At 33.6% G+C, this 27,476-nt stretch overlaps 1 protein-coding gene across 1 annotated transcript; it reads left to right on the forward strand.

Annotated features, from left to right (window-relative positions):
• The first annotated feature begins 6,702 nt into the window (after positions 1–6,702).
• Positions 6,703–14,423, forward strand: LOC145694029 (uncharacterized). Its single transcript, XM_081770169.1, has 2 exons — positions 6,703–7,191; positions 13,598–14,423. Exons 1-2 carry the CDS (start codon positions 7,099–7,101, stop codon positions 14,291–14,293), a joined length of 789 nt encoding a protein of 262 aa, XP_081626295.1. The 5' UTR covers positions 6,703–7,098; the 3' UTR covers positions 14,294–14,423.
• Positions 14,424–27,476: the final 13,053 nt, after the last annotated feature.

Genomic DNA, 27,476 nt, shown 5'->3' on the forward strand with positions numbered 1-27,476 from the left:
GTGAACAGAACCTTTTCAGTCAAGGAATGTGGTAAGAAATATCTGGAATGATTCTCAAGGGTTGGACACGCAAAGCCAGTCACAAGATCCTGGCAAAACTAAGTTCTGAGTGTGACCCTATGCAAGGGAGATTAATGAAACATTAGCCAATTGCGTACTCCTGGCATTCGTTCCACGTCCAGTGAATAATTCCCGGGTAACAAAGCCGACGAGTCGATAGAAACATATGGTTTGAAAGTGCCCAGGTGAGCCGAATGCAGAAAGTAACACAGTATAAATATATACGGTCCGAATGTAAGTGGTTAGGTGAAGTTCAGAGGTTGAGCATACCTGGTAGGTCACAACTCCTTCGAGGCTTACTCTAGAGTAACTGTAATTGGTTACGAAAAAGTCCGAACTGTAAAAGTTGCTTCCAATACATTCGGAGAACTCATTGAAATGTTGGTTCTTTCCCGTCATCGGATTCGAAGTCTATGAACGCGCATGGAGGACGTGGGGTAGGAAGTAGGTGTAACTTCTAGTTGTCTACTATACGTGGACGCAATCATAGGCGCCCGAAGAAAATTTTATAGGGGAGCTCATCTCCATGGTTGCTATATTATGTACAGGGTTGGCAAGGTAATTTTCTTGTTACGTATTTTACATAAATTACGCGTAATTTACCAGTAATATACGTCATGTAGAAAACTATATTTTTTTCATTAAAACTAAGATCATTTTGAATAGTCGGTTATATTGTAAGCTTAGTTTTCTTATTTAAGCATTAAAACATTATTATCTTCTAAACATTATATTTAAAAGTAATGATTTCATGCCAAATCATAGTAATAAAAGATAATTTTGGATAGCCCCTCGCCGGCCCACTACTACTTTCCACCTATTAGCGCACACACAAGCACAACCATCCAACATATAAGCGCACACATTATAAATATATGTTGATTCGGCTATTTTTGAAAGTATCAAGTAACCTTTTGATTATAACAATTTATTGTCATACCTTTGCAGCTTTTAATATAAAACTCGAAACATTTCAGTATACTTTGAAACTTCTATTAGAAAAGAAAATGAGATTGACTGTTAGGCTCACTTCACCTTCATATTACACACTAATACACACACATAACTGATACGAAAAATACTGAACAGAATATTGAAATAATGAAATTTTAGAATAAACTGATTTGTTTTTCTTCCACGTCCCAACGATACTATATGTACCACTTCACTTAGCACTGGGACATATTGAATTTTCGATGTAAAAGTTATTAGATTCTCATTTTCAACACACTACATTTTTCGGAATGAACTCACTTATTTTGCTCTTTTCTTCCAAGTCCAACAACAACACTAAATATATTACTTCCCTTAGCACAACTTTTAATGTAGAAATTTTTCATGTTCATAATAAATAGACAAAACGGAAGAAAATACTCAACAGAATATTGAACTACTTGTTTCTTCGTTGTTTTTGGAAAGAAACAATTTGTCTTTCTTCTTAGTTCGAATACTGAATATATTTCACTTGGTTCCAATAACACTGAGTATATCATTTCATTTAAAACAGCCATTATTTTAATTTTAAAAAAATGTTACATGCCATTTCCATTATAGTTTAGTACAATTCGAACACAATACTCTTAATCACACTAATATTCATAACTTAAGTGGTCTTCTAATTTGAGGGTGTAGTATATTTGAAGTAGTTTCTTCGAACGTTCGAAGCTGAGCAGGTTCCTTGTGACGTTATGGACAAAGGATCAATTTGAGAAAAGTCTTTCAATTTTGGCTGAAGATGCTAGGATGTTCAGTAACTTCATAGCAAATTCCGACAACTCCTTATGTTGCCGAGTAGCGAAATACCAGAATGTGCGTGGTGTTGTAATTCCCTTCTTCATAAGTTCTTCAAATTTTCCACATTTTCCCCGATATTGCTGGTAGCTAGTTATTCCTGAAGGGCCGAGGTTTTTCAACAAAAACTCCTCTACTTGTTCGTGATGCTTTTCTCAGAGATTGCAGAAAGTCGTCGCAAATGGAGACCACGAAGGTTTTACCATTATTATTGTATTGTACAATAGTTTCTCCCACGGCTTCTCTGGCATAAAACTTTTCTCGATTACAGAGGTTTTAAAACATGAAACATGATGAAATAGGTTTTGAACAGTTTTGAACAGTATTATACAATGCTACTTTACAAAGCCAATACAAAATTCCCAGTTTATGCTTACGGATTAAGTTTTGCAAAATCCAGCTAGATTCCATACAATTTTAGGAAGAATTTTTTTAAAGCTCACCGTGTAGAACGTTTTCTTTTAATTTGTAGACCTGTTTCTAATTTTTTACGTACTTTACGTATTGTACGTAAATTACGCGTTTTTTACGTAGAAAACCTTTTTTTACGCGTAATTACCCAACCCTGATTATGTATACTATTTATAGTACTTAATATACGTGATTTGCTATATTACGTATACATTTTCGTGAGCCGGGGAAGGTTCGGGTGCCCATGGACGCAAGTTATACACACTAGTCTGTTTTAAGAATGTTTTTCAGTTTTCCCACTAGTCATTGTGAAACATCTTTTCACTCTTCAAAAGATACATATTCTTTTATTTTCTTGTGGCAAATCTGTGTTGATAATATTGTTTTAAATTTCCTACGTAATAGGTAAGTGAAAAAGTAAGCATTTCTGCACCTGCCCGTATTAAATGTCTTTCTAACATTTTTCCAGCAAGATGAAGCTTCATCCTCATCATAGTGTAGTTGTGGGAATATAGATCGTCGGTCCTCATGATATTAGATAGAACTCTGAGTGAACACACAATGAATAACCATACAGAACCGTTGAAGGTACATACGTTGCTTCTTGTTTAAATTGATTGAAGGCCAACTATGTTAAGCTGTAAGCTCCCAAAAGAGAACTCTGTGTCTTCTGTGAACAGTAACCTGTTTCGTCTGTCAAAAACAATTCTTACTAAAATTCTATAATTTAAATAACAAAAAAGATATTTAAAAATATTAGAAGCCGTAAAACTTCGTATTTAATTGTCACATGGAAGTGTGGCTTAAACTATGTTTCAAGGAACATGTTTAAAAATTCTAAAGTGAATTCAATATAGCTAACAAACCATAGAAAAAAAAAAAAAAATGGCCGCCCATCATGTGTTACACACATATCGTCCTTCATTTTGTTCATTATATGGTCCTAACTTTGACTTACTCAATATATACAGAGTTACTACAAACGATCTCCCCCGTTAGTAACACTCAGAACTCTCCTTAACTGATACTCAGATACATGAAAGAGTTTTGTTTCACTACATCTTGTTTTCCAGATTACATGTATTACGTGTGAGCCCTTTTTGTCACTTCACGCATATTAGGACTAGTCAAGTTCCTTCCATAGACGTTGTATGATAGCATATCACAGTCAAGTAGTAACTTGGCTCTTGTGGTAGATTGTGCATGATGGGTGGTAAGGTAAATTTATCTTTAGCATACCGTCAGAGAACCAAAATACAGAAATACGTAAATATCCCAAGAACGTGGAGTATAATAAAGTTGTTCACTATCACCAGAACCAACCGCGGCCGATCCCATCTGTTCAGTAGTCACCTTTTGAGCTCACTACTGACTTTTTCGTGAAATGAGGAGTTGTTGTCCTGTTGGAAGATGAAATTTGAGACGTCATGTTCCAGCTGTGGAAGAAGCCATTTCTGCAATATATCCAGGTATGAAATACTCGTGATTGTTTCCTCATCGAAATACAAAGAACCATACGCTTCTTTATTGCTTATAGCAGAAAACACATTCACCTTGGGAGAGTCACACGTGGTCACCTCGTAAGTATGTAGGCTTTCCTCCTCCAGCTTCTAACATTATGTTTGTTCGCTCTATCCGAAGAGTAGAGGCAAGTTTTACCACTGATTACTAATGATTCTATGGAACCATCAGTTTTCATGGCATACTCTCGCAAAAAGAAAGTCGCTTCGCTTTCAGGATCTAAAAGAATTGCAACCGGCAGGGACAAAATCGCAAACAAAAAATTTCCATACAGTCGGCTGTGGGGTGTTCAATTGTTTGCTCATTTTAACAATAAATTTCTGTGGTCTTCGCGTGAAAGTTATACGGAGAAGCTCCACTATTTCAACGCTTACTGATAGATGGCTGGATGACTTTCCTTACAGATGGAGTACCATTGCTCCACTCTACACATACACGCACACTAAGTGAATCTTCATCAAGCTTCTAAAATTATTTTGCATACCCAGCAGAAAAAAAACACGTACCATACATGCGCATGTACAACATGCGCCTGGAAAACCCTTGAAATTGGAACACTGTTTTACGCCTGATCATGTGCTCATGTTTTTTAAAAACATTGCGTGTTCAGTCCCTGGAAACGGAAAAACACAGGTAAACAAGGAAGAAGTGAACACCTGGTTTGTACCTGGAAAACATGTTTTGTACCTATAACCGAACGGAACATCTGTGGACTGCATGTTTTGCAACTGTTCTTAACGTGTTTTCTCTTCAACAGCAGCTGATCATCCGCTGAACATTGCATGTAAAAGGAAGAAGACCGGTGCTATTCTAGTATTGTTCGAGAGCACTGAACATGCAATGTACAGGGATCACAAACATGCAGTGAAAGGGGAACTGGAAATAGGCAGTTCAGACGATACGAACACATTTTTCGATTAGTTAATAGTGAATGCACAGGTCCCAATTTCAAGATGGCAGCCATTATTTCAAACTAGCGGGCATCTATACTATAGGGCACAATTTTCTGTTTTTTAACCTGTCCCTGGTCTTTAGACCTACTAGCTATTTTCCATTTTGTAGTAATTATAAAATGTGTACACTGTTGAATGAAACTTGTTCGAAATTTGGCTGAAGGAATAAGAATCAAGACTGAATTTCCAGCAACACAGTGTTTCTAAACATACCAGTATCTGCTGCTGGTCCAGGAAAATATAAATTCGCACCTGCAAATTTCTACCCACACAGTGAGCCTTCCAATATTGTCGAGATTAATCTGTTTTGCTGAAAATTCAAGAATTCATTCAAAAGCAACATGTAGCTGGACACTGCATGTACATGATGTTGATACAAGCAACATACACCTAACAACAAAACAGCTTTTTTTTTTTTTTTTTTTATGAGAAACCCATCTGAAAATGGCCTTTTCCCGGATTTAAATCTGTCTACCGGGCATGTTTCTTTTATATTTCAGACAGTGTACTGTTTCTCTGTAACCTGCAAATACATGCTGTCACTACATACCATGTACAGTTTATGTTTATACAACCCTTTACTGCTAAAACAAACCACCTGGAAATCCTATTTTCCGTATTAAAAACATACCATGTACCAGACATGTAAACGACAAACTCCTGCTAGATGAACAATTCTCTGGAACCTGCATGAACATTCGGCAATACAGGGAAAAACAGCTCATGTTCATAGCAGATTTCTTTTGAAATTCAGCATAGCTGAAAATCACGTTAAAAAACGGAACACATTATATGTAATGTGCAGAAAATTTTCGTTCAACATTTAAAATACCGGCCGGCCTGGAACGCAAATGTACATGTTTACAATATCGGTGGAGTACAGTGTATGTGTTGGTACCATTACATACGCAGACACGTTTTCACTAAATACCACGTGCTACACATGAACTTGCATTCGCTGATCTGCACATGTCTGCAGCCAGCAACATTTTCTTCTGAACATTCCATGTACATGCGCGTCGCACAGGTACTGATCAGTCAATGTACAGTGCACACATGTGATTTCATGTCAGGACAAGAATTATTACATTCAAAAACAGGTGTTATTTCCCGGATAAGTGCCTATTTCTGTTCCAAACCATTTACTTTACACGTAACACCTGTAGCACATGAGCAAAACATGCGAGAACAAGCACTGTACATTGCCTGTTTTCTCAAAAATTTTCATGAGGGTAATAATAACAGATTATTGACGTAAAAATCTAGGCTACAAAACGACTCCCTTCCCCGTTTTATTTTGGTGTGAATTTTACCAGCTTCTGAAAAATTTTTGAGTTTCCATTTCCAGTGATACCACTTCCTTGTATCAAGTATCACTAAGCATGAGCTATGGTTATTTTCTTATTGTGAAGAGAATTTGTAATATCCCTGCAATTAAGTAGCCTAATAATAATTATTATAGGCTATTATAATAATAATTATTATTAAGTAGCCTAAGTAAGACTTATTTCGCATGCTTTTATACTGGTCTGTATCGTAAATTGATGAGCAAAGTAGTAAGACACAATTCGAAGTTTAGTCCTTATCAATTTTTTACTAACTTGGTAAGTCTAAACTTCGAATTGTGTCTTACTACTTTGCTCATCAATTTACGGTACAGTCCAGTATAAAAGCATGCGAAATAAGTCTTACTACTTCCTATATATATAACTAAGGCATTTCAAATCAACTGGATTCATTGGCTGGCAAAAATATTATTTCTAAGGTTTCATAACCTTCAATAGGAACAGCTGTAAAAATCTTTTCAGAATTAATGAAAATAATTAGAAACACATAATACTTTTTTCTTATATTAGAACTACATTCGGTCTAATCGATATACTAATTAGTCTTAATTGGTCAAAAAAATTAAGGAAAAATAATAATAATTAACAATTAACATTTAAATCCAAATAAAGTGAAACAATGAATATACCCTAGGTTTCCAGAATAAGTTATGTATAATAAAAAATAAGAAGAAAATCTAGGCTGTTATTTCACATTACATATTCAGAATATTTTGATTTGCTTATAATGATGTAGTTCACTCTTTCTTTTAATTGCCAATCTTCTCATGCTGATTTAATTAAATTTCCTGATTTACTATGCTTCACACACAATGTATGAATTATGTTTGAAAATGATGCCAAATTTTATCGACAATTCGTTTGAAGGAGCTGAACTTTACTGAAGGAAACACAGTACTACTAGTATCTTTCACGTGTGGAAGTAACAGCGTAGTTAATCTGTATCGTGTTCTGTTTGAAATTCGACTTGTGGCGACTCGTTAGAAAACAACTTCAAAGCTAATTAATTAAGCAATATGCCCTGCTACTGCCACTGCCAAGAGCATTCGTTTCTTTGTCGATTGGCCACGTTCGTATCACTATGTTGTGATTGTCAACTTGTACGAGGGGTAAGTATCTCTCTAAGTAGCAGTTAGATTTATGTAGAGTTCGACTTGGTGAAACATTGTGATGAAATCTGATTAGATTTAACGTACTGAATGTTATACTCTCAAACATCAAGTGAGCAACTTATTTGCCACGTGAAGTTAGGCCTTAAATTATCGAAGGTAGAGTAAAGCAGAAATCAATTCTCTAGAACATTCTCTTTCTGGAACAAAAGTAATATTATGTCCTAGTTCAGATCTATCCGTTTGGTGTACTTATTGTTATTGTTGTTAGTGAATTCATTATGTGCAATACCTCAATAGTAATTTTTGTACTTGTTTTTTTGTGTGTGTTTGATTCTTATACAGTAGACTCCCGAGTATCCGGCCTAATGTGGCAGAAGGGCAGGCCGGATAACAAAAAAGCCGGATGGGCTGGAGTTCTATGTTGCCAATGCAACGCCTTGCCTTCCTCATTTACTACGATAAAAGTAAACGAGGCCGAATAGTCGTTAGCCGGATACTCAGGAATCTACTGTAGTAATAATTGTTCAATTTGTGAGTCACTTGACCTTGAAATAAATAAATAAAAACAGTGTGTTCTTCCTCCTGTTCATTTACATTTAAACACTGTTTCCTGATCTTTTTTTAGTAACCAATATTATAGTGAAAAGTTACTGATTGAGAAAATCGCTGATTAAGTAACAATCTTGTATATATAATTTGCTTTTGTAAAAATAGCTCATATTTAGTAGAATTGTGTTATTTTTGAAACTTCCTATCATATCAGAGATCCCAACGACTTGGAAAATCTGGAGAACCTCGAAAAGTAAGTAAATTTATTTATTTTTTTTTTTTTTTTAAATCAGAGAATTTTATGAAAAGATTAAACACCTGAAGAAGTCAGGAAGTACGGATTTTTACTTGTCAGAACCCATTTCTCCTGTTGTCTTTTTACCGGTTATTTGGTAGGAAATATTTTATAAAACAAGTAGCTTGCTTTGCAAAATTTCTCTACCTACACACAAACTATATTCATGTATCTGCGTGTAGATAAGTTCCATAGTCAGGAAAAATACGTTGCTTTATTACATTATAACGTATTAGCATTACATGAGTTATAATGTGCACAGTATATAGACCTGGACATTTGTTAATTGTGACCTGGAGAACCGAAAAGTCAGGGAATTCGTGCTCGCCAAATAAAAGGGAACGCTGAATATCCTCTCAAATTCCCTTAACTGATTTACCCTATGGCTTATGGAATCTGCAAGTTCGATGCACAGAAAGTAGACTATATAAATTTCACAGATTGCACAAAAGGTTTCTTTTATTTAGGTTATATGGAGGGATTTTTCCCTTTCGATTTCGTGAACCTTGGCAGAGATCTGCACTCTCTGAGTGCTCTTGTTATTATTAAATAAATATTTAATTTCGCCTATGCAAAATTTCTGTGCCCCCCTTCCCTTGATACCCTAAACACGTGTTTATTTTGCATAATGGTTCATCTAACTCTGGGTATTCCCATTTCTTCTCGAGTATTTGGCGAATGGCAAATACATGGTATATAGTTGATCAATTTCGTCTAAATCAACAGATTCATCTGCATATGGAGTTAATCTTTGTAACAGTGTTTGAAAGAATTTTATAGGATGTTGAGAAAAGACAGATGCCTCGATAATTATTACAGTCAGTCTCGACGCCTTTCTTGTGAGTTGAAACAATGCAATTCCTTTCACTCCTGTAGCAATCCCTTCTTGTTCCAGATTAGGAGAATGGGTTCCCTCCAGTTAAAATGAACTCAGCGAGAATTTCGTTACTCCTACAGACCTGGGTTTCTTTAATCTCTTTATAGCAATTTCTATTTCTGTTCGGCTCTGCTGTATGCATTTCACTTTCTCCACGAACATTATGTTTTGGTTGCGTGTTTAGCAAACTATCAAAGAAATCTTTCCACCTTAGGTGGAAATTCGTTTATTATACGTAGTATCTAACCTATTTCAGCTCTTGCGCAAAATTGTGAAGCAGATGACAACAGCGTCTCATTCCACTCACCAGCGCTCCTCGCTGTGCACTTGACCAAAACAAAAAGAAAGAAAGAAAAATGAAAGGAAAAATCATCTTGCAGTAAAAACATTTACAGAGCGTAAAACAAACAATAAGCCACGTTTCAGTTGTCTGCAGTCAAAGGTGAAGTAAACCGAAACAGCCGCATTCTTGATTTGCTGAAATATAGTAGCAAGTGGATGATGATACATTTTTGTTCAAAGATTTGCTCAACTCACCTGAAAGCCTTACGACGTAACATGTTAAACCAAATGTGTTATAGTGAAGGTTTTATCCTTTATATGTAATAAGATTCAAATCTTTTCTATTTGCAATTTTGATTTTTACAGATTTCAAATTTCGTAAATTTTAAGTTTATTTTCTTGAGAGGCTAGAAGTAGAAGTGGTGAGTGAAAGTGTCCTTAGTCATCGATTCAGATTTTGATTGTGTTTCTCTTGGTCATGCCTCTATGTTTGGTGGCGTTACATTGTTCGTAACTTGGATATTATTTGCGATGAAACTATTTTTGAATTCTATAATGAATTATTTAAGATCAACTTCGTGTTACACTTCTGAAAAAAAAAAAAAAAGTTTAGTTTGTGTGATAAGATTGGACAGAGCGGAATACCTATTCATGTACTAGTTTTTTCATGTTTCAAGAATGATCTTTGGTAGTGATAAAACGTGCTAATTTTTGCCATTTTAGTAATGTGTTAATTTCATAATTATTGGATATACCTGACATGAAAATATATTTTCGTTCTTTCTTTGAAATCTTCATCTAGCTACATTAATCTTTATGCCCTAATGAAACAATTTTCCATTCGTTCACTTTTGAGAGCGAATCATGTATGTATTGGCTACTAGCAGTAGTTTCTGTAAAGTTATTGCAAAAGAATGTATTTTTTTTCACTGTAAATGGTAATATCTAAATAGTTATGGGATTTATTTTTCCTTCGAAGTAGTTAATGACTGTTATCTAATATTTGAGATAAGCGGCTGCACATATTTTCATAACCAGTCCTATTTCTTTATAATCACGATTTTACTAAACAAACTAATTGGTGTCCAAGCATACTTCGAGTAATTTAGTGATTACTTAGATTTCTTAATATATAAACTTTTTAAATTTTTTTCTTTGGTAGTCCCCAGTGTTAGGTGTAGGTGATTACAATGGTATGGGAATTGAATTATACATATTAACAATATCAATTTTTTGTTCTTTCTTTTTTCAGAAGTCTTGTTAATAGTAAGGCTGAAAATAGGTTTTTGAAGACTTTTGTTTCATTAAAACCTTTGTTAAACCCATAACCCATCATGGAAATCTTCTGCGTAAAATTATTGGGCGTGGCGGAGCGCTTCCTTATGTACTTTTAGGAGGTTGTTAAATCAACGATGAGCATTCTCTTGAACCAATTTGGATTTATCTTTGTAATAACTAAGAGGGTTTTAAAGCTTCGTTAACTTTGTTCACATAATTAAATCCCTCAAAGTCTCTCATTATATCGTCCAGTTATATTGAAACCTATATTTCTGATAAAGAATTTATGATTAAAAGCATAGCCTTAACCTCCTATCTTTTATAACTTTATAATATTTTAAATAATGATTGTCAGGCCATTGCCTTTATCGTCGTTTTTAAGAGCCTGACATACTAAAAATAATACAAAATGTACCATTTTTCTTTTGCTTGTTTTTCACAAATGAAAGGAGATAATGAAATGCAACTTACTACAATCATAGATAATGTTGTTCTACAACAGAAAATATGAACTGAAGAATTTTTAGTTTTACCATTCATAGAAATTACAGGTTGCCAGAATAACATTTCTCCCAAAATCTAAGTTAAGGCAGCGACTAGAGGAACGAACTCAACTGCATTTGATTACGTATCATGTTGTCTTGGAATTCTGTGAACTACTTTTTAAATAATAGTTGTATTTAGTTTGTAACAAAGAAAATAGTTTTAACAGTTATTAAATAATAATGTTATTTAAAAAGTAGTTCCGCAACAACATGATATGTAATCAAATGCAGTTGAATTCGTTCCTCTAGTCGCTGCCTTAACTTAGATTTTGGGGGAAATGTTATTTTTTTTCTTATTATTTTTTTATTTACGAACACAATTCCAGATACAATTGAACGCCAGTTTACACTGAAATATCTAACAAATCTTAGAGATGAAACATAATACAATAATAATAATAATAATAATAATAATAATAATAATAATAATAATAATAATAATAATAATAATAAGATAGCAATAATAGGAACAACAACAAAATAACAATATGTAAGTGATAACAAGAAGGTTGACAAGAGCTGACTAAAGTTTATCCACCAAAATGACGTCGCAGTACAGAGTTATATGTAGCTTCAGAATTAAATAAATCTATGGATGTATGTGACATTTCGTTGTATAGTTTAGGAAGCATGTAGAACAGAGGACGTTGAACTATTGAAAGTCTAGGTCGTACTGTATGAAAAAGATATGTGTTACGTGTTTGTCTGAAGGGGGTTTGGAAATACAATTCTGAGAGTAGCGATTCGGACCTGAGTTGACCATGTGTGAGTTTATACAGATATTTGAAGTCACTGATTTTATGACGAGTGTCAAGTAGTTGAATATTTAGTGTTTGTAACAGTTCATGTTTTGTCATTACACGTGTGCGAGGTACTCTAAGGCGTACTATTGCAAGGAAGAAGTTTAGAACTGAGTTATTCCGGCAACCTGTAATTTCTATGGATAGCAACACTAAAAATTCTTCAGGTTCATATTTTCTGTTGTAGAACCAGAATTGTAGTAAGTTGCATTTCATTATCTCCTTTCACTTATGAAAAACATGCAAAAGAAAAATGGTACATTTTGTATTATTTTTAGTAATGTCAGGCTCTTAAGACACCAACATACATTGATTTCTTCTTCTGGCTGTTCTGTGAAGGTAAGAAGAAAAATTATAGTACAGCATTCTCATGATTCAATTGTTAATGTTTAGGAACTACTGTTACCATATTGACTAAAGACATCTTGAGTTTGGTTTATTTCAATTCAACTTACGAAGAGCAATAATATTCGTATTCTTTTAATACTCTCAATTCGCATTTTCTTGATATGCACTTTTCTCTTCATCTTGTTCCAAAACATTTCATGTAATAGATAAAGTGGGTGAGACATCTCCCGATATACGCATATCACACACCTATAGCTCGCGCCAAGTGGACTTTGTGGTGGATAAACACCGTGTGCGTGGGTTTTCTCGGGGTTCTCCCATTTCCTCCCACTTCATTCATTCCATCATTGCATTCATTATTCATTATCACCGTCTTCTTTAGCCTAGCCAGCATAACCGTGGGACGTAAAACTTAAAGATTTCATTTCATTTTTCACAATGCTATGTTGGGTTCTAAATGTTTCTACACAAATTGACTTGTTCCGGAAAAGAATCCTTTCCGGTTGACAAGCAAGCAAGAAAATGTTCGGTTACTTGATGTATTGACTGTGTAGAATTCGTGTTGTTGATACTTGTTCCATAAATGAAAACAAAAGTGGTTTCAATTTCCGCATCGAAAAAAAAGGTCATTAATAAGGTCCATATAGTTTATATAGTTTCACAATATATAATACGTTGCACAAAGTTTTGAAGTTCCTTCTCGATTTGGTGGGAAAATAGGGAGGAAATTCAATATGACTGATGGATTTAGGTGATAAGAGGCTTTTAGTTAACCTCTGCGTTGAGGGTCAACTTTGGGGTGTGGGGAATGGGTTGACTCAGGAGAATTTGAACTTTCGACAGCGACGAGTTCCTCTAACCAGAAAACTAAGGTTTGTATATATTTTTAAAAAATACCTATATATCCTTTAATTTGATCTATTTCTAGATGAATAACGGGAATTTTACTAAATTCATATACGAGTATAAAGAAAATATAGCAGTTAGCAGGTGACACAACACATCTAGGAAGAACGAAATATTTTAAGTCATCATGCAGAATATTTCGTTTCCAACAATAATTAAGCGTTTCCGAAGAATAGTTACCAAGGAACTACATATCACAAAGAAACGAGATAACACTGAACAACACATAATTCCATCTACAATGATAAGTTAATATTTTAATTTAAATAGTATTGTAATTGTATTTAAATAGTATTGTATTTTCAGCTCGATAGATGATTGCAGAAATTACATGAGTCACATATGAATATTTGTGTAGGGAATAGACCAGCCTATAGAAATGTGAAAATTTAAATGTTCAATATATCTGAAATAAACTACAAAAAATGGCATATTTTTTGCAGCCATTGATTCAATTGTAGATTGCTGAAGATGACATGTATCGATATTATATTAATTTCTTTGTTAAATAATTTCGTTTCAGCCACGTGCTAGAAAACATGTTTGTTTGGTCTGTTTATTTGGTGTAATAGCGCTTGTGATTATCGGCTTTTATGCTTACAAAATTTCATACTGTTTGATGGTGCCCCATTTCAGTGATGGAGAGCGAGTTGTTTATGAATTGAGGCCACAATTCCCATCTCAACTGCAACAAACATGGTATACATTGGAGCAAGCTGTAGGAAATTTTGCAGAAACTAAATCGGGCCAGCCTTGTGTGATATATGTCCTTGTGCCACAAGCATGTTTAAGAACAGGTTACAATTTTGTTTGTTCGTTAGCTGAAAGTCTGAAAAAGTTTTTCCAATTAAATAGTGTAATGTGCACTGTAAACACCCATGTTCCTGGATGTTGTCGTGGACAACGCATAGCGGAAGAAGATATGTTTTCAACATGCTGTAATGACGTCATTGTATGTGATCTTGAAAGTGCTGGTAGAGCATTGCCAGTGACTGCAGTTGAGCATTACAAATGTTTGGATGGAAAGTGTCGTTCTATATTTATTCTCATCAGTCAGCTGGATGATGTTAAAATGAACTTTTCTCCTAAATATATTAGTCAGTTAGAGCTAACCAAACTTTGGTCAAGCCATCGTGGTAAAGATATATTTCAAGAATCTCTATGGTGTCTTACAAGATTCACTGTTTTTATTGTACCAGAGACTGAAGATGTTGTGTAAATATTTGCACTAAAAAGAAGTAACAGAATTCGAGTATTGTATTACTTTTGATAATTTAAGCCTTATTATTGTAATTGAAATATTAAAAAAAAAAAAATAATAACGCCTTAGAACATAAGATACAAACATTTTAAATTGAAAGAAACTATTGCTTTATTTTTATAGACCTAACTAATTGTTATATTTTTTCTCCTATTGTTTTTGGTTTACTTATATTTTGTATATTACATTCTATCTTATTTTATATTTTGTTTCACTTTTCTTTATTCAGAGGTGCCCACAAAGGGGGGCTATGACGCAAACTGCGTCATTGAAATATTTGGGGGGGAATCTATATAAGGGGTGTAAAATGTTTGAGGGGGTGTAAAAATTAATCGAAAAGATTTCTTTTTCATGGAAGAACACCTACGGATAGACAATTGGGGGGGTGCGTCATGGACATAAGGGGGGGGGCACCACTGCTTTATTACTTTTCTTCATAATACTACCATCCCGATCCTCTATTTATTTATTTTTTATTTATTTTTTAAAATCGATCTTCACTGAACTCATTCCATTTTCAACTTGACATTAACATGTGATTCCCGATACCAAATAACGTTACTCCTGATAACTCCAAATAACGTTACTCCAAATAATGTTTGGGACCGCGGTGGCTCAGTGGTAGAGCGTTCACCTCTGGTACTTGGGGTCCCGGGTTCGATCCCAGCCCCCGCCAAGTGAACTTTGTGGTGGACAAACACCGTGTGCGTGGGTTTTCTCGGGGTTCTCCCGTTTCCTCCCACTTCCTTCATTCGACCATTTCATTCATTACTCATAACCACCGTCTCCTTTAGCCTAACCGGCATAAGCGTGGGACGTACAACTCAAAGATTTCATTTCATTTTTTTTTTTTTTTTTTTTTTTCAAATAATGTTTCTGGTATTTTACTCATACATGTATCTCTCCCAGCCTGATAAAGCGATAGCGAAAGAGTTTATGTAGTTATTTTCTTTGTAGAAAACTACTATTGTTTTATCTAACCTACATTTCGGTAGTTCAATCCACACATACCCAGAATTTTATCTTACTTTATATTTTGTTTCTTTTTCCCTATTACTCTTTACCCCAATACTACCAACTTGACTCACTAGTGTTCTATCGATCTCCACTGAATTACTTTTAACTTGACATTAACGTGTGACTCCCGACATGAAGTGGCATTGGTTCTGATGTAAGTTAAAAACTCTACATGCTTCTGGTAATTTACTTATACATTTCTCTCTCCCAATCTGATAAAGCACTAGCGAAATAACTTAATGTAGTTATTTTCTTTTTCCTTTGTAGAAAACTACTAGTGTTCTATCTGATTTACATTTAAATAATATAAGTCCAGAATTATTTTTGCTTAAATTTATTCTGTAAACTTTATATTAAATATATCATATAAATTTAGAGCTGTAGTAAGTTGTGGAAAATGATTTTTTTTTTTTTTTTTTTTTTTTTTTGTCATGGACATACTGTTTCAACAATTTGGTTGCCATATCATTTGCAAACCGTATACATTTAATCATTTTATCTTCTATCGAAATACCGTCTTCATTATATAAGCTCTTCTTCACTACACATTTTAGATATTAAATATTGTTGATGAGGGACAGTGAGGGGAGGTTTTTGTGGAACTTTCCTTCCAATTGCATTTTCCTTTGTGATTTCTTCCCGTATTCTAACACTTATTGTTGATACTTATATAAGTTTTTTTATGAGGCTTCGATCCTTCAATTCCAACCCAACTTTCTTTAGATCTCCATCAACTATTCCCAGTTCATCCGGTCAAAAGTCTTACAGCTGAGGACTAAATGAAGCTCTCTGCTGTTATAGTCCACAAACAGCTATGGTCGACTAGACTTAGAAGCGGTCAGCTTAGTTTCCATCAACTTTGTTATTTCCCGAATTAAATATAATTAAAGTTGTTATTTTTTATCTAGAATAAAATATTTTCATAAAAAATACTAACTGATTTCATAAACCAGTAACAAGCATAAAATAATATAAAAAACGCTAGAAAAGAGAAAAAATTTAAAAAGGCACTAAAACGTTACTAGTATCAATACAAATATTTGAAGACAAATTAATGCCTAATATAAAATTATATTTCCAGTGGTAATTTTATTAGGAATTAATTTGTTTGTCTTCAAATGTTTGTGTTGATAATAGTAACGTTTTAGTGCCTTTTAAAAAATTTTCTCCTTTCTAGCGCTTTTAAAATTATTTTATGCTTTTTAACACATTTGAAGTCTGTTATTAATTTTTGTTAAAAAATTCCTGTCTTTTAGCACTTTTTAAAATCAGTTTATAGTTTTCTTTTTAAAAAAAGTTTTACATTTCCTCTTTTTCACTTGCTCAGGAGTATAGGTCCTAAGGGACCTATATATGCCCTAAGGGAAAACTACTAGTAGACGATTCGCAACGAATGCCTGTTCCCATAGTGTACAGTTCATAAATTCATAAACCATGGAGCACCATAAATCAAACGATTAGTGAGCAATTCACTGTTCTTTTTTCAATATAGTTGACTCAGCTGTTGAATAGCTCCGTGTTTCTGAAGCAACAGCATTACTTGATGGGAATATTTTTGTTTTCACTAACGATTATTTTTAAAATCAAAAGATCCAATCTATTTCAGACAAAAATTTTCTTGTAGGCCTTATATCTGGAGAACTACATATAGTGTAGCCAAACCCAAACTATCTCATAACTCACAAGGGAGCATCTTATATTGATAGTAGCATTACCCAATCAAACAAAGTACAATCGATAGAGGAGTGAAGAAAAGTGAGAAATCTACATTTTTACGGGCCGACACCCAGAAACACAGGAGATACAGAGGAAAGAAGGATCTAGAATCATGTGAACATAGCAATGCAAAAGATATACTGACACAGAAAGAACTTCAAAATGATTAAAGTAATCAAAATGACATTTACACAACAGCATAGTAAGCAAACATTGTACCCACAGATATGCTTAATAACATCATATGTAATGCACTGTTGCCAATTGAGCACAAAATGAAGTTTTGTTAAATAGCACGGAACACAAATTATAACATCTAGAAAATCTAATTGAGTAGAACCATACCTGTGAAGTCTTGATGTACAGTGTTGCCAACATTTGCGGACCCCTTGGTCATCCAAGGGCAAGGATCATTTCAGCTTATGTGCTGTGTTTTGGTACTATTCTGACATTTTTCTTTAGTAAAAATGCTTCGACACTGCTTCGTTCATTATTTTTGTACTTCAGTGATTATATTCTTGTTTGTGGTCTTATATTTTGGTTTCAACTGGTTCGAATCGTATACTGTATGTACTCTTCTACATCCGAGATTCATATAGGCCTATCCTCAAACGTTGGCAACACTGTATCAAGACTTCACAGGTAAGGTTCTACTCATAATTAGATTTTTTAGATGTCATAATTTGTGTTCCGTACCATTTAACAGAACTTCAATTTGTGCTCAATTTGCAACACTGCATTACATACGATGTTATTAAGCATGTCTGTGGGTACAATATTTGCTTACTATACTGTTGTGTAAATGTCATTTGGATTACTTTAATCATCTTTAAGTTCTTCCTGTGTCAGTGATCTTTTGCATTTCTATCTTCACATGATTCTAGATCCTTCTTTCCTTTGCATCTCCTGTGTTTCTGGGTGTCGGCCCGTAAAAATTTGGATTTCTAACTTTTCTTCACTCCTCTATCGATTGTGCATTGTTTGATTGGGCAATGCTACTATCAATATAAGATGTTCCCTTGTCAGTATGATGTGCCTATTCCATAAAAAATACGAAAACTCAAGTTAGAGGAAGTTCAAAAATTTTGTAGCTTCTGCTTCACAAACTAATTATTGCCAAGATCGCAATCTTTTGATGCATTTTTCTGGATCATTCCTAAAAGTCTTGGCCAAGACCGCAATTTTTTTCTCTGTCATTCCTAAAATTCTCGTTTTCAAAATCATTCACTTCTTTGTAATTTTGTATATGATATATGTATTAGCAGAGATGACATTCCCGTAAGCAGGGAGCAAGGAGAGTAACTACCTGACAACATTGTTTAGAAAAGAGATTAAAATTCATACCGTCAACAAAACAAATTACTAAATAAAAATAAAGAAGGAGAAGAAAAGTAGAAAACAAAAACAGGAGCTGTTTTAAAAAAATGTAAAGGATATCCATTTTTAAAAAATCACAAAGTGATGAAACTAATAAACACAAAATTGTGAGGAAAAGGTCCACTTTGCTATCACTATAATAAAGAAACTACTTAGTTTTTTTATGTTTTTTTTTAAACTGATAATTTTGTAAGTCATCTGAAAGAATGTTTTATTTAGGAAATTCTTCCTAATATAACCAAAAAATTAAATTGGAAAAATACATTAGAACTATGAAATACTTTCGAGCATGCATACTTCTGTATTTTCTACACAAATTTGCAAGTCTCTCTAATATATACTCTTGATAAGAAAGCAATATAGAAAGACTAGCTGAAATACCTATTCTTTGCATGAGAAGAATAATTTATGCAAAATATTTGAAGTGTATAATCGAACTTTTTAAGATACGTATTTTTGAACTGAAATTAAATCATAAAAACTTAGTTCGGCCCAGTGCTAACTATTTTTCAATTCGTCTGAAACAGTTCAAAGCTACATGATAAATTTCCAGTTCTCTGTACACGCGGAATGGCACAAGTTTTTCAGCGTAGTTCTCATCGTTTGTTTTTCTTCAAATATGGGGTTGAGTGAACACAATGCTGTTGATGTTATGGAGTGATATATCTGGGGCTGAGAGGTAAACTATGCCAAGTCACTCTTTGGGCAGAAATTGAGTAACCATTTTTTTTTTTTCTTACATTAGTACGAGAGACATTAGGAAGGTTTGAGATGTGGACAATTGGAAGGCAGGAAGTGAAATATTTTTCGGTCAATAAACAATTGACGCAATTCAACAAAATATTATCTTGTAAACACTTTTTCGCTTCTCCTATGAAATTAATGTTTTATGACTTATACTACTTGACTTCTCAGCCCTAAATATGAATTAATATATATTCAATATTATTAAGTAGACTTGTGTGAGGCACTGAAATAATTGGATTATTATCAAATTAAAGAAACCACTTATTAGTCTCGTTAGTTATTATGGAAAATTAATATTGAAATTGGATTTAGTGATTGAAATTGAATATAAATCTTGAAGAAAATAATTAATATTACGTATGGCTCTTCTTCCTCATGAAGCAAGGTCTGTTGGGTAGTTCAGGTAAATCATGGCACATGGTTGCCAGATGGTATATGAATTGCAATTTATTGGAAGAAGTTATTGGGAAGACTTATGAATACATTTGGAACTGCTATAGTAATGAACACTAATGAGAAAATATTGATTGGATGTAAAATAGAATTGAGTTGGGTGAGTGTCATTTAACAGCTGTAGTGAGAGTGGACATGGCTGGTAAGGGCCTACACAATGTGTTGCTTTGTTTGAATTGCTACATTTTCAGCGACTATGGCCCGGAGAAAGTTTAAAGTGTTTATGAAGTGCCCACAGTTGGTGAGAACGGATGGTTAAGTTTGAATTATTTGGTCTCAAACGACTTGATGTGAAGAGTGTTTAATATATTTGTGATTAAGATATGTAATTTTAGTGAAACAGTTCTGAGTTGCGAAAAAGGAGCTAGGAAAAAAAAAACCTTTCAGTTTAACGTCCCATAATTATGCCCTTTAGGCTAAGGGAGACGGATGATTAAGGCAAATGAATGATGAAAAAGAATTGATGGAATGAGATTGTGGGAGGAAACGGAAGTACCTGGAGAAAACCCATGGACACAATATTGTCCATTACATACTTACTTGGCCGGGGATTCAGAAAACACCAGAGGAAATATCGTAAAAAAAGAAATTTATTACAGAATTGTTTAGTCAGTCAAAACCATCAGATGATTCATGATTCAGACTCATTGTTACTCTCTTCTTTTTTATTTCTTGGGTCACTATCTTCGTACAGAACATCATCTGTGCTGTCAAATGCATTCGAGGTCTAAAGCTTTTTAAATGCACGACCTCATGCCCACACTGAGTTCACACAATGACGAAAACTTACTTGTAGTGCTTATGGTGATATTGTTAGGATTTTTTCGTATTACATTAACAAAGGGCATTGGGTACTTTACCGACGGTGTTAACGACATAAATTCTAAACCAGGCGGCAATTTTTGAACCAAGAAAATAGTGAAGAATTAATTACTTACAATCAGGTGGACAAAAGTTAATTCAGTGTGTGGGAAGGGGTAATAATTTGCATGAAGTAACTAAATCTGTCAATCTTGGATACAAAAGAAGGCAATTTGGCTAGAACTCGATATTACAAAAATGCATATGATGGCATGTGAGGGGTTTATACAACTCCAATTAATTCCAACTTGCGTCAACGAGGACTCTAAAACAAGAAATTGGCATATCTTTCAAATATCTTCATTTTAATCATATCTCTTTCCATATGAAGAACGGGTACTTCTGTTGGTATACATAAATAACTAACTCTATGGCTTATGGAACCCGGAGGTTCAATGCCGCGTTCACAAAAGCTCTCCATCGAATTCTGTCCTTAGCCAACTGGATCCAGTTTCTACTTTGTATTCCTATTTCGTTTCCGTCGTTTTCCGATTGGTCTTCCAGTTAAGACTTTGAAAGCGTTTCTACTTTCTTCCTTCCTGGCTACATGACCTGTCCACCTGAGCCTCCTAGACTTGATGACTCTAGCAATATTTGGTGAATGTATAAATTGTGTAGTTTATTGTTATGAAGTTTCTGCCATTCCCCATTTCCGTCCCTCTTGCTTCCGAAAATTCGTCTCAGGATCTTGATCTCAAATACTTTCAGTCAACGTTCTTCCTTCAGAGCAAGGGATCATGCTTCGCAACCATACAGAACAACAGGCATGATTATCGTTTTATATATTTGAAGCTTCAAATTCCTCCACAGAATTCGCAACAAGAGATTTTGAACTGAATTTACGTCATTCCCTGATTTTAGTCGTTGTTTAATTTCTTCGTAAATATGTTTTTGGTCTGTTAATATTGATGCTAGACATTTGAAAGTATTCACTTTATCAAAAGTATTATTTGATATTTTAACGCATCCATAATTTGCCGTATTACGATCCCGACGAATTTCCATGTATCTAGTTTTCTTTGCATTTATTTCTACACCCATGTCCCTGCAAGCTTTAATAACACCTCTTCACTCTGCATTTCTTTCTATTGTTCTCCTATCATCCCCTATTAAATTTACATCAGCATCTTTTGATATATATATATATATATATATATATATATATATATATATATGGCGATGAATCAATGTTGGAAACACAGTTCTCAGATAGTAATGGAATTTATTTACTCAGCAGTACTCATAACAAACATACCAACAATTGTAAGAATGTACAGGTTATAGGTGACTCGGCCATTTCATTGAACACATTGCATCTCGGTTTGATTTATCTTTGGGATATACTGTTGACTATTCTAGAATAAACAAAACGGGAAAATGTTTTTTTAAAAGAAAAAATATAGACAAAGGAAGGAAAGGCAGGCATTAGACTGACACAAAGCTGCTGAAGGTTTGTGTACACATATAAACTTCCAATACTGTACACGTATTTTACATTACAAATGCATTATCTAAGTACATAAATTTAGCTACCTCTGATTTTACATTCGATATATTATTCAAAATTATTCTTATATTATTTGCATTTTTTAATAATAATTATTTATAAAGAATTGCTAAAGACTTGCCTATTAAATATATTTCTGTCCTTATTATGTAACAAATTTCAATTTCATAAAACTTTGTAGTAGCAGATGGTCTCTAAAACAAGTACCACATACATTGTTTATATAGATTAACATAGTAACTTTTGATATACATCTTTTCTGTAAAACAAAAACAAAACATTTGAAATTTTTTGAATATACAGAACGAGATTCCACTTTTAATATTGCCTATGAAGTTTGCAAGAAAACTATACATATTTTATGTTCATTTTGAAGTTTCACTTTTGTGTATTCATATTTGATGAAAGTAGATTAGGAAAAGCTTTTTTCTGCTTTTTTTTCTTTCTTCAGTTTTTAATCATAAACATGTACGGTATATTAAATATGATAAGCTAATACGACAATCTACTCAGAGTTACTTCAACTTTAATCATACGAAATTCTTATTCTTGTTTTTAAATCGTTATGCAAGTTTAATTTAAATTGTTCAGTAACTGAAACCACTGTGTATAATTTTTTTTTCTTTTATTCACAATAAATCCGCATTATGATTCCTGAGTGATAAAGAATAGGTATGTTAGTTGATACTCTGCAGTGTTTAATACATACGTGTTCAAATTGAATGGTAGTATAAATCTTGAACCAATCACAATCGCCGTCTAATTCTTATACTAAAATGATGCTATCTGTTAGAAAGAAGTGTATATTATGATTTTTTTTAAAGAAAAAATAATGACCTGAAAAGCTCACTTGACTTTGTGTTGTTCTAGTAAATTAATTACGACAGCTTCACTGCGAACGTCCTTACAACGACCGATAACGTATTCACGGCTGAGAAAATCATTTTCATCTACTCGATGTGCACAATTTCTTGAAGGTTTAGAACATAAACTAATGGGGAACAGGATAAAATAGCTTCCTTCTGCTTTACGATATGCGATATCATAAACGATACGGAGGGCGCAGTAATGACAGATGAACACCCGTTAAATTACAGGAACATACAAAAATTTTAAATTAGGTATCTAAATACGTATTCATAAGGAAATGAGTTAATGCACAGTGCAATAGTCGTTTTCAGCTTTTGAGTTTTTGTGTTTTACATTCTTATACAATACCAAGATTATGAAGGACGGGATCTCTATTAATGTGGGCTCCTAACCACGATTAAGGGTTGAATCCGGTGCACAGATCATCATGCAAGAAACCTTCACAGTATAGGCCATTCCCTACCACACTATCTCGCCTTCAACAGATCTAGAGAGTGGCGATTTTTTTGTTACCACGTTTACCGCTAGTAAACGAACAATTAAAGGATTTATTATGGAAATTCCTTAAGATATAACTTTAAAACATCTTCTTGCTTTCACTCACAGACACCAAGCACAAGCACGTTTTGGCGGGGGAAAAAAAAATTAAGTATATCGCTACAGTACAGCGAGCAACCATTCTATCCGTATTAATGCTTCGAGTCGCGGAAGAGCTATGAGGGGGATGCAACACGTCTCAAATAGAGGCAAGTTAAACCGCTAAGTGTCTGCGAGAACCTCCAAGTTTTCTGCTTAATCCTTTGAAGGGGAAAGCGGTTTTGGTGGTCGCCTGGAAAACATTTTAAGATGTAAGCACACGACGTAAATCTATTAGTTCCGTTAACACAAAAATTCCATTTAGTAAATTTCATATTATTCAGTAGTTAAATTTCTAAAATATCTCCTTTCAAAAGTTTAAAGGAAAGAATATATTAAATTGTAATATTTTACGTTTTTCATATATTAATTTTAATATTACTTCGGTCCGCTTTTGGATATTACTGTCCAAAATATGACAAATAAAGTAAGGTAAGGAGAAACGAAACAAAAGATTGATTCATTTCCATTCACGTCCTATATCAGTTTTAAGCTATAAAAGACGAGACCAGCAGTTTAAAGTGGGATCCAGGATCCGATGGACTAACTACGCCCTCTGGTCACTAGACTAGGAAAAGGAGTGGAAATAAACAAACTACAGTAGAATTTGTTACTGTAAGCTTGTGTTGATTATGCATTATTGCGGTAGAGCTCCTTTTCGTTAGTATTTTATTACTTTCAATGCCGAATTTAAGCGTTTCTGCGTCAGTGTCTCTCTTCAAAATGTAACGTTAACTCTGATATTTTATTCAGTAGAAGAGATTTAAATAAAAAAAAAAGATTTAGAGAATCCAAAGATCTAGGGAGAATGTTACGAGAGGAACCCAATAAAGTAATCTCAAATTTACACGATATAAAACTGCATTCTAAATCAGTTTCAAGATGATTTCTTTAAAAGTAAGTAAATAAACAAATAAATAAGGATATTAATAATAGATACATCCCTTCGGAATCAATTTTCCGAGTTCCGATTTGATAATTTTAGGTAAGATGCTTAATTTACAACCTACAGTAAACAGAATACATGATTATTACGAAGACAGTATTTATGCATGCGTCATAAAATATCAAAATATCATACGTAGGCTATCGAGAAATGCTCTTGCATTTTGAACATTTTTCACATTTTCAGAATACGTCACTGGAGCTACATTATAAAACCACAGCACTGTCCTAGCGATACAGCAATATGAATATTAGTAATTGAATATTTGATGATGTCACTAAGCTTTCTCTGGTGTTCCATTGCTGAACTAGTCTTGTTTGCAGTACGAGGAAATTTATCAAGAAGTGAATGAGCTTTTATAATCTCCTTGTCCTTACTTCCTCAGACAACGTTCGCAGTGAAGCGGGGGAAAGTAATCGGTTATAACAACAGAAAACTCAGCGGGAACTCTTAAGAACAAGATTTTTTATGTAAGTCTTCCATATCATCCATTCTCAAAATTATTATTAAATATAACTTTTTATCTATATACATACTTACAAACGAAATTGACGTTATATTTCGCCTTTTCACGACGAGATGGCTGAAACGTTTGAAATGAAATACATTTGGGATTAGATGTGTTTTTATCGCTTCAGTTTGATAAATCAACTATTCACAAGTCACTAGCGGATCCACAAGGGTCGTTTGGAGAGGTCGGATTGCCTCCTGGACGATTAATATGGGTCTGAAATACGAAGTTTGAATAAACTAATACAATAATTTATATATAGGCTTTTAGTAGTTGGGTAAAAAAGGTAGTCTTTTGGGGAGCAGAGATTTACCTCTACAGCCCTTCCCGTGGATCCGCCAGTGTCACAAATTGAGGTAACTGATTCAGATGTCCGCTGTATTGCAATGGGGTCAATTTCTCATTGTTGCAGCTGGTCATTGCACCTGCGCATTGATTTTTAATTTCTATAGAACTTGCACCAACGTTGTAAGACACAACTATAGGACCACTATGCTCAAAATTTTTCATTGTTGTGCTGTTATATTTATTAATTTCCATTGTAGATTTTTTTGTTGCCATTTAGAATTTTATCTCCTTTTGTTGATCCCAGGAAAGAAGGTTAAACGAAGCCAGCAGTAAATATTAATAATAGCACATTCTTTTGTTATATTACTAACGAATTGGAACTTTGGTCTCAAACTCTTACTGGTCTAATTTATACATTTAAATACACCAATAGATACGTTTTATCTAACATTTTTTACTGTATATTCTAATTATGTATTAGACATATTAAGCTAAAACAATTGTGAAGATCTATTGATTGTTAGCTAATAATTGGTCTTTTTTTTCAATAGAAGAAATGTAAAATTGCTATTCGAACTTCTTTTGAAAAAAAAAAAATTAAATATATAAAGTTTTCTTTGCATGTGAATTTTCACAATTCTTATTATACCTCGAATTTGGTTATCTTTTTTACCTTCATCTATAAAGGTATATTTTTAAATATCTCGCCAGGTCTATGTAATCTAACATTTAAACTATGTATTATTTGGAAATTTTAAAATGTTCAAAATTGTAGTACAAAGTTTCTCTGAAATCTATGTGTTTGTATATCTATATATAGTACATTACAAAGAGGTAGTTGATACATATCGTACAAATTTTCTTCTTTTATCTTCTTTGTGTTACAAAGATATTTTTTTTTAATCTAACATTCAAAGAAACAGAAAAATAAATAAAAATAAGTCACCGTTTACATCTTCTTTCAGTTGTTCCTACGGAACATGAAAAGAAATAGCTACACAGAAATTTTGTTAACAAGCACAACTGTAGGTTATTAATACTACGATTTCTGATTTTTATCTTTTCAAATTTAATTTATTTTTATTTATTTTTTAGGACAGTGGTCCGCGTAAAAATACTTATCTTTTGAATACTTTACGTATCGTTCTAGGACAATATACTCTCCCTTCCCCCTCTTGAAAAATATATTGGATCTACAGCGCCTGCTTATGTATACGTAAGTCTTACAATTAGTGATGATTTCTGGGCATTGCCGGGTTGAATCCCTCCTGGAGCAACAAAATCCTCCGGGCCAGTTCTCTGATCGTGTTCAGCTTGAGTTACCAGTACTTTTACAGTACTACGTTCTGTTTACTCCATTATACGCACGGAGAAAATCTTTTAAAATCATTGCTACCAGGAAATAACATCTTCATGCCAGATACATTTCTACCTGCCAGTAAATTGAGAACTCACGAGTCTGAAATGAAAAGCTTTCTATGTATTTTCCTTAAAAGATGATCCTACAACTAATCGAGAAATCTCAAGTTCACATCCTGCGACTTTTGACTAAGATTTACCAAACTTTCCTTCATATCTACAATGTAGTTTTAAATAAAAATTGGTCGATTCCATCAAATTATTTCAAAATATTTTGCATTTATCATCATCTTTGCTTGGATAAAGACATGGCTGTGGGTTAAGATTCATAAAGGGACTTTATTCTAGCAATTACCAGGCTGGATTTATACAAATTCTGAAACATACCAACTAGAAAACAAATGAATTAAGCGGGTAACACTGAAATGAGTTCACAACTTGTAGAACAGCGGAAAACATGATACTTTATAATTCATCAGATTATGAGATTATCTATTATTATGTATGAAGTTAATGAAAAAAACTAGAACTAAATAGCTACAACGATGCCTGGTAATACAGGAATTTCTACGCTATAAAAAATTTAGGCAATAAACACTTGTATGACTAAAAAAAATGGTTTCAACTAGAACGTTCATTTCCTGCAATAAATAATATAAAGCTTTGAAAAGCACAAGTAATGAATCAGGTTCTTTTTAACCCGAGGCCATATAATAGTAAAAAAAAAGTTTTCACGGACCACTGTACTAAAAACAAAAGCACAGGGTAGATAATACAAGGAACAACATTTGTTAACACGCACTCAGTAAAACTTAATTGACGAAAACAGCAGCAACATTTATATCACAGAATG

The sequence above is a fragment of the Thermobia domestica genome, chromosome 9 (genome assembly GCF_964235325.1).
Source record: "Thermobia domestica chromosome 9, izTheDome1.hap1.1, whole genome shotgun sequence".
Taxonomy (NCBI): Eukaryota; Metazoa; Arthropoda; class Insecta; order Zygentoma; family Lepismatidae; genus Thermobia; species Thermobia domestica.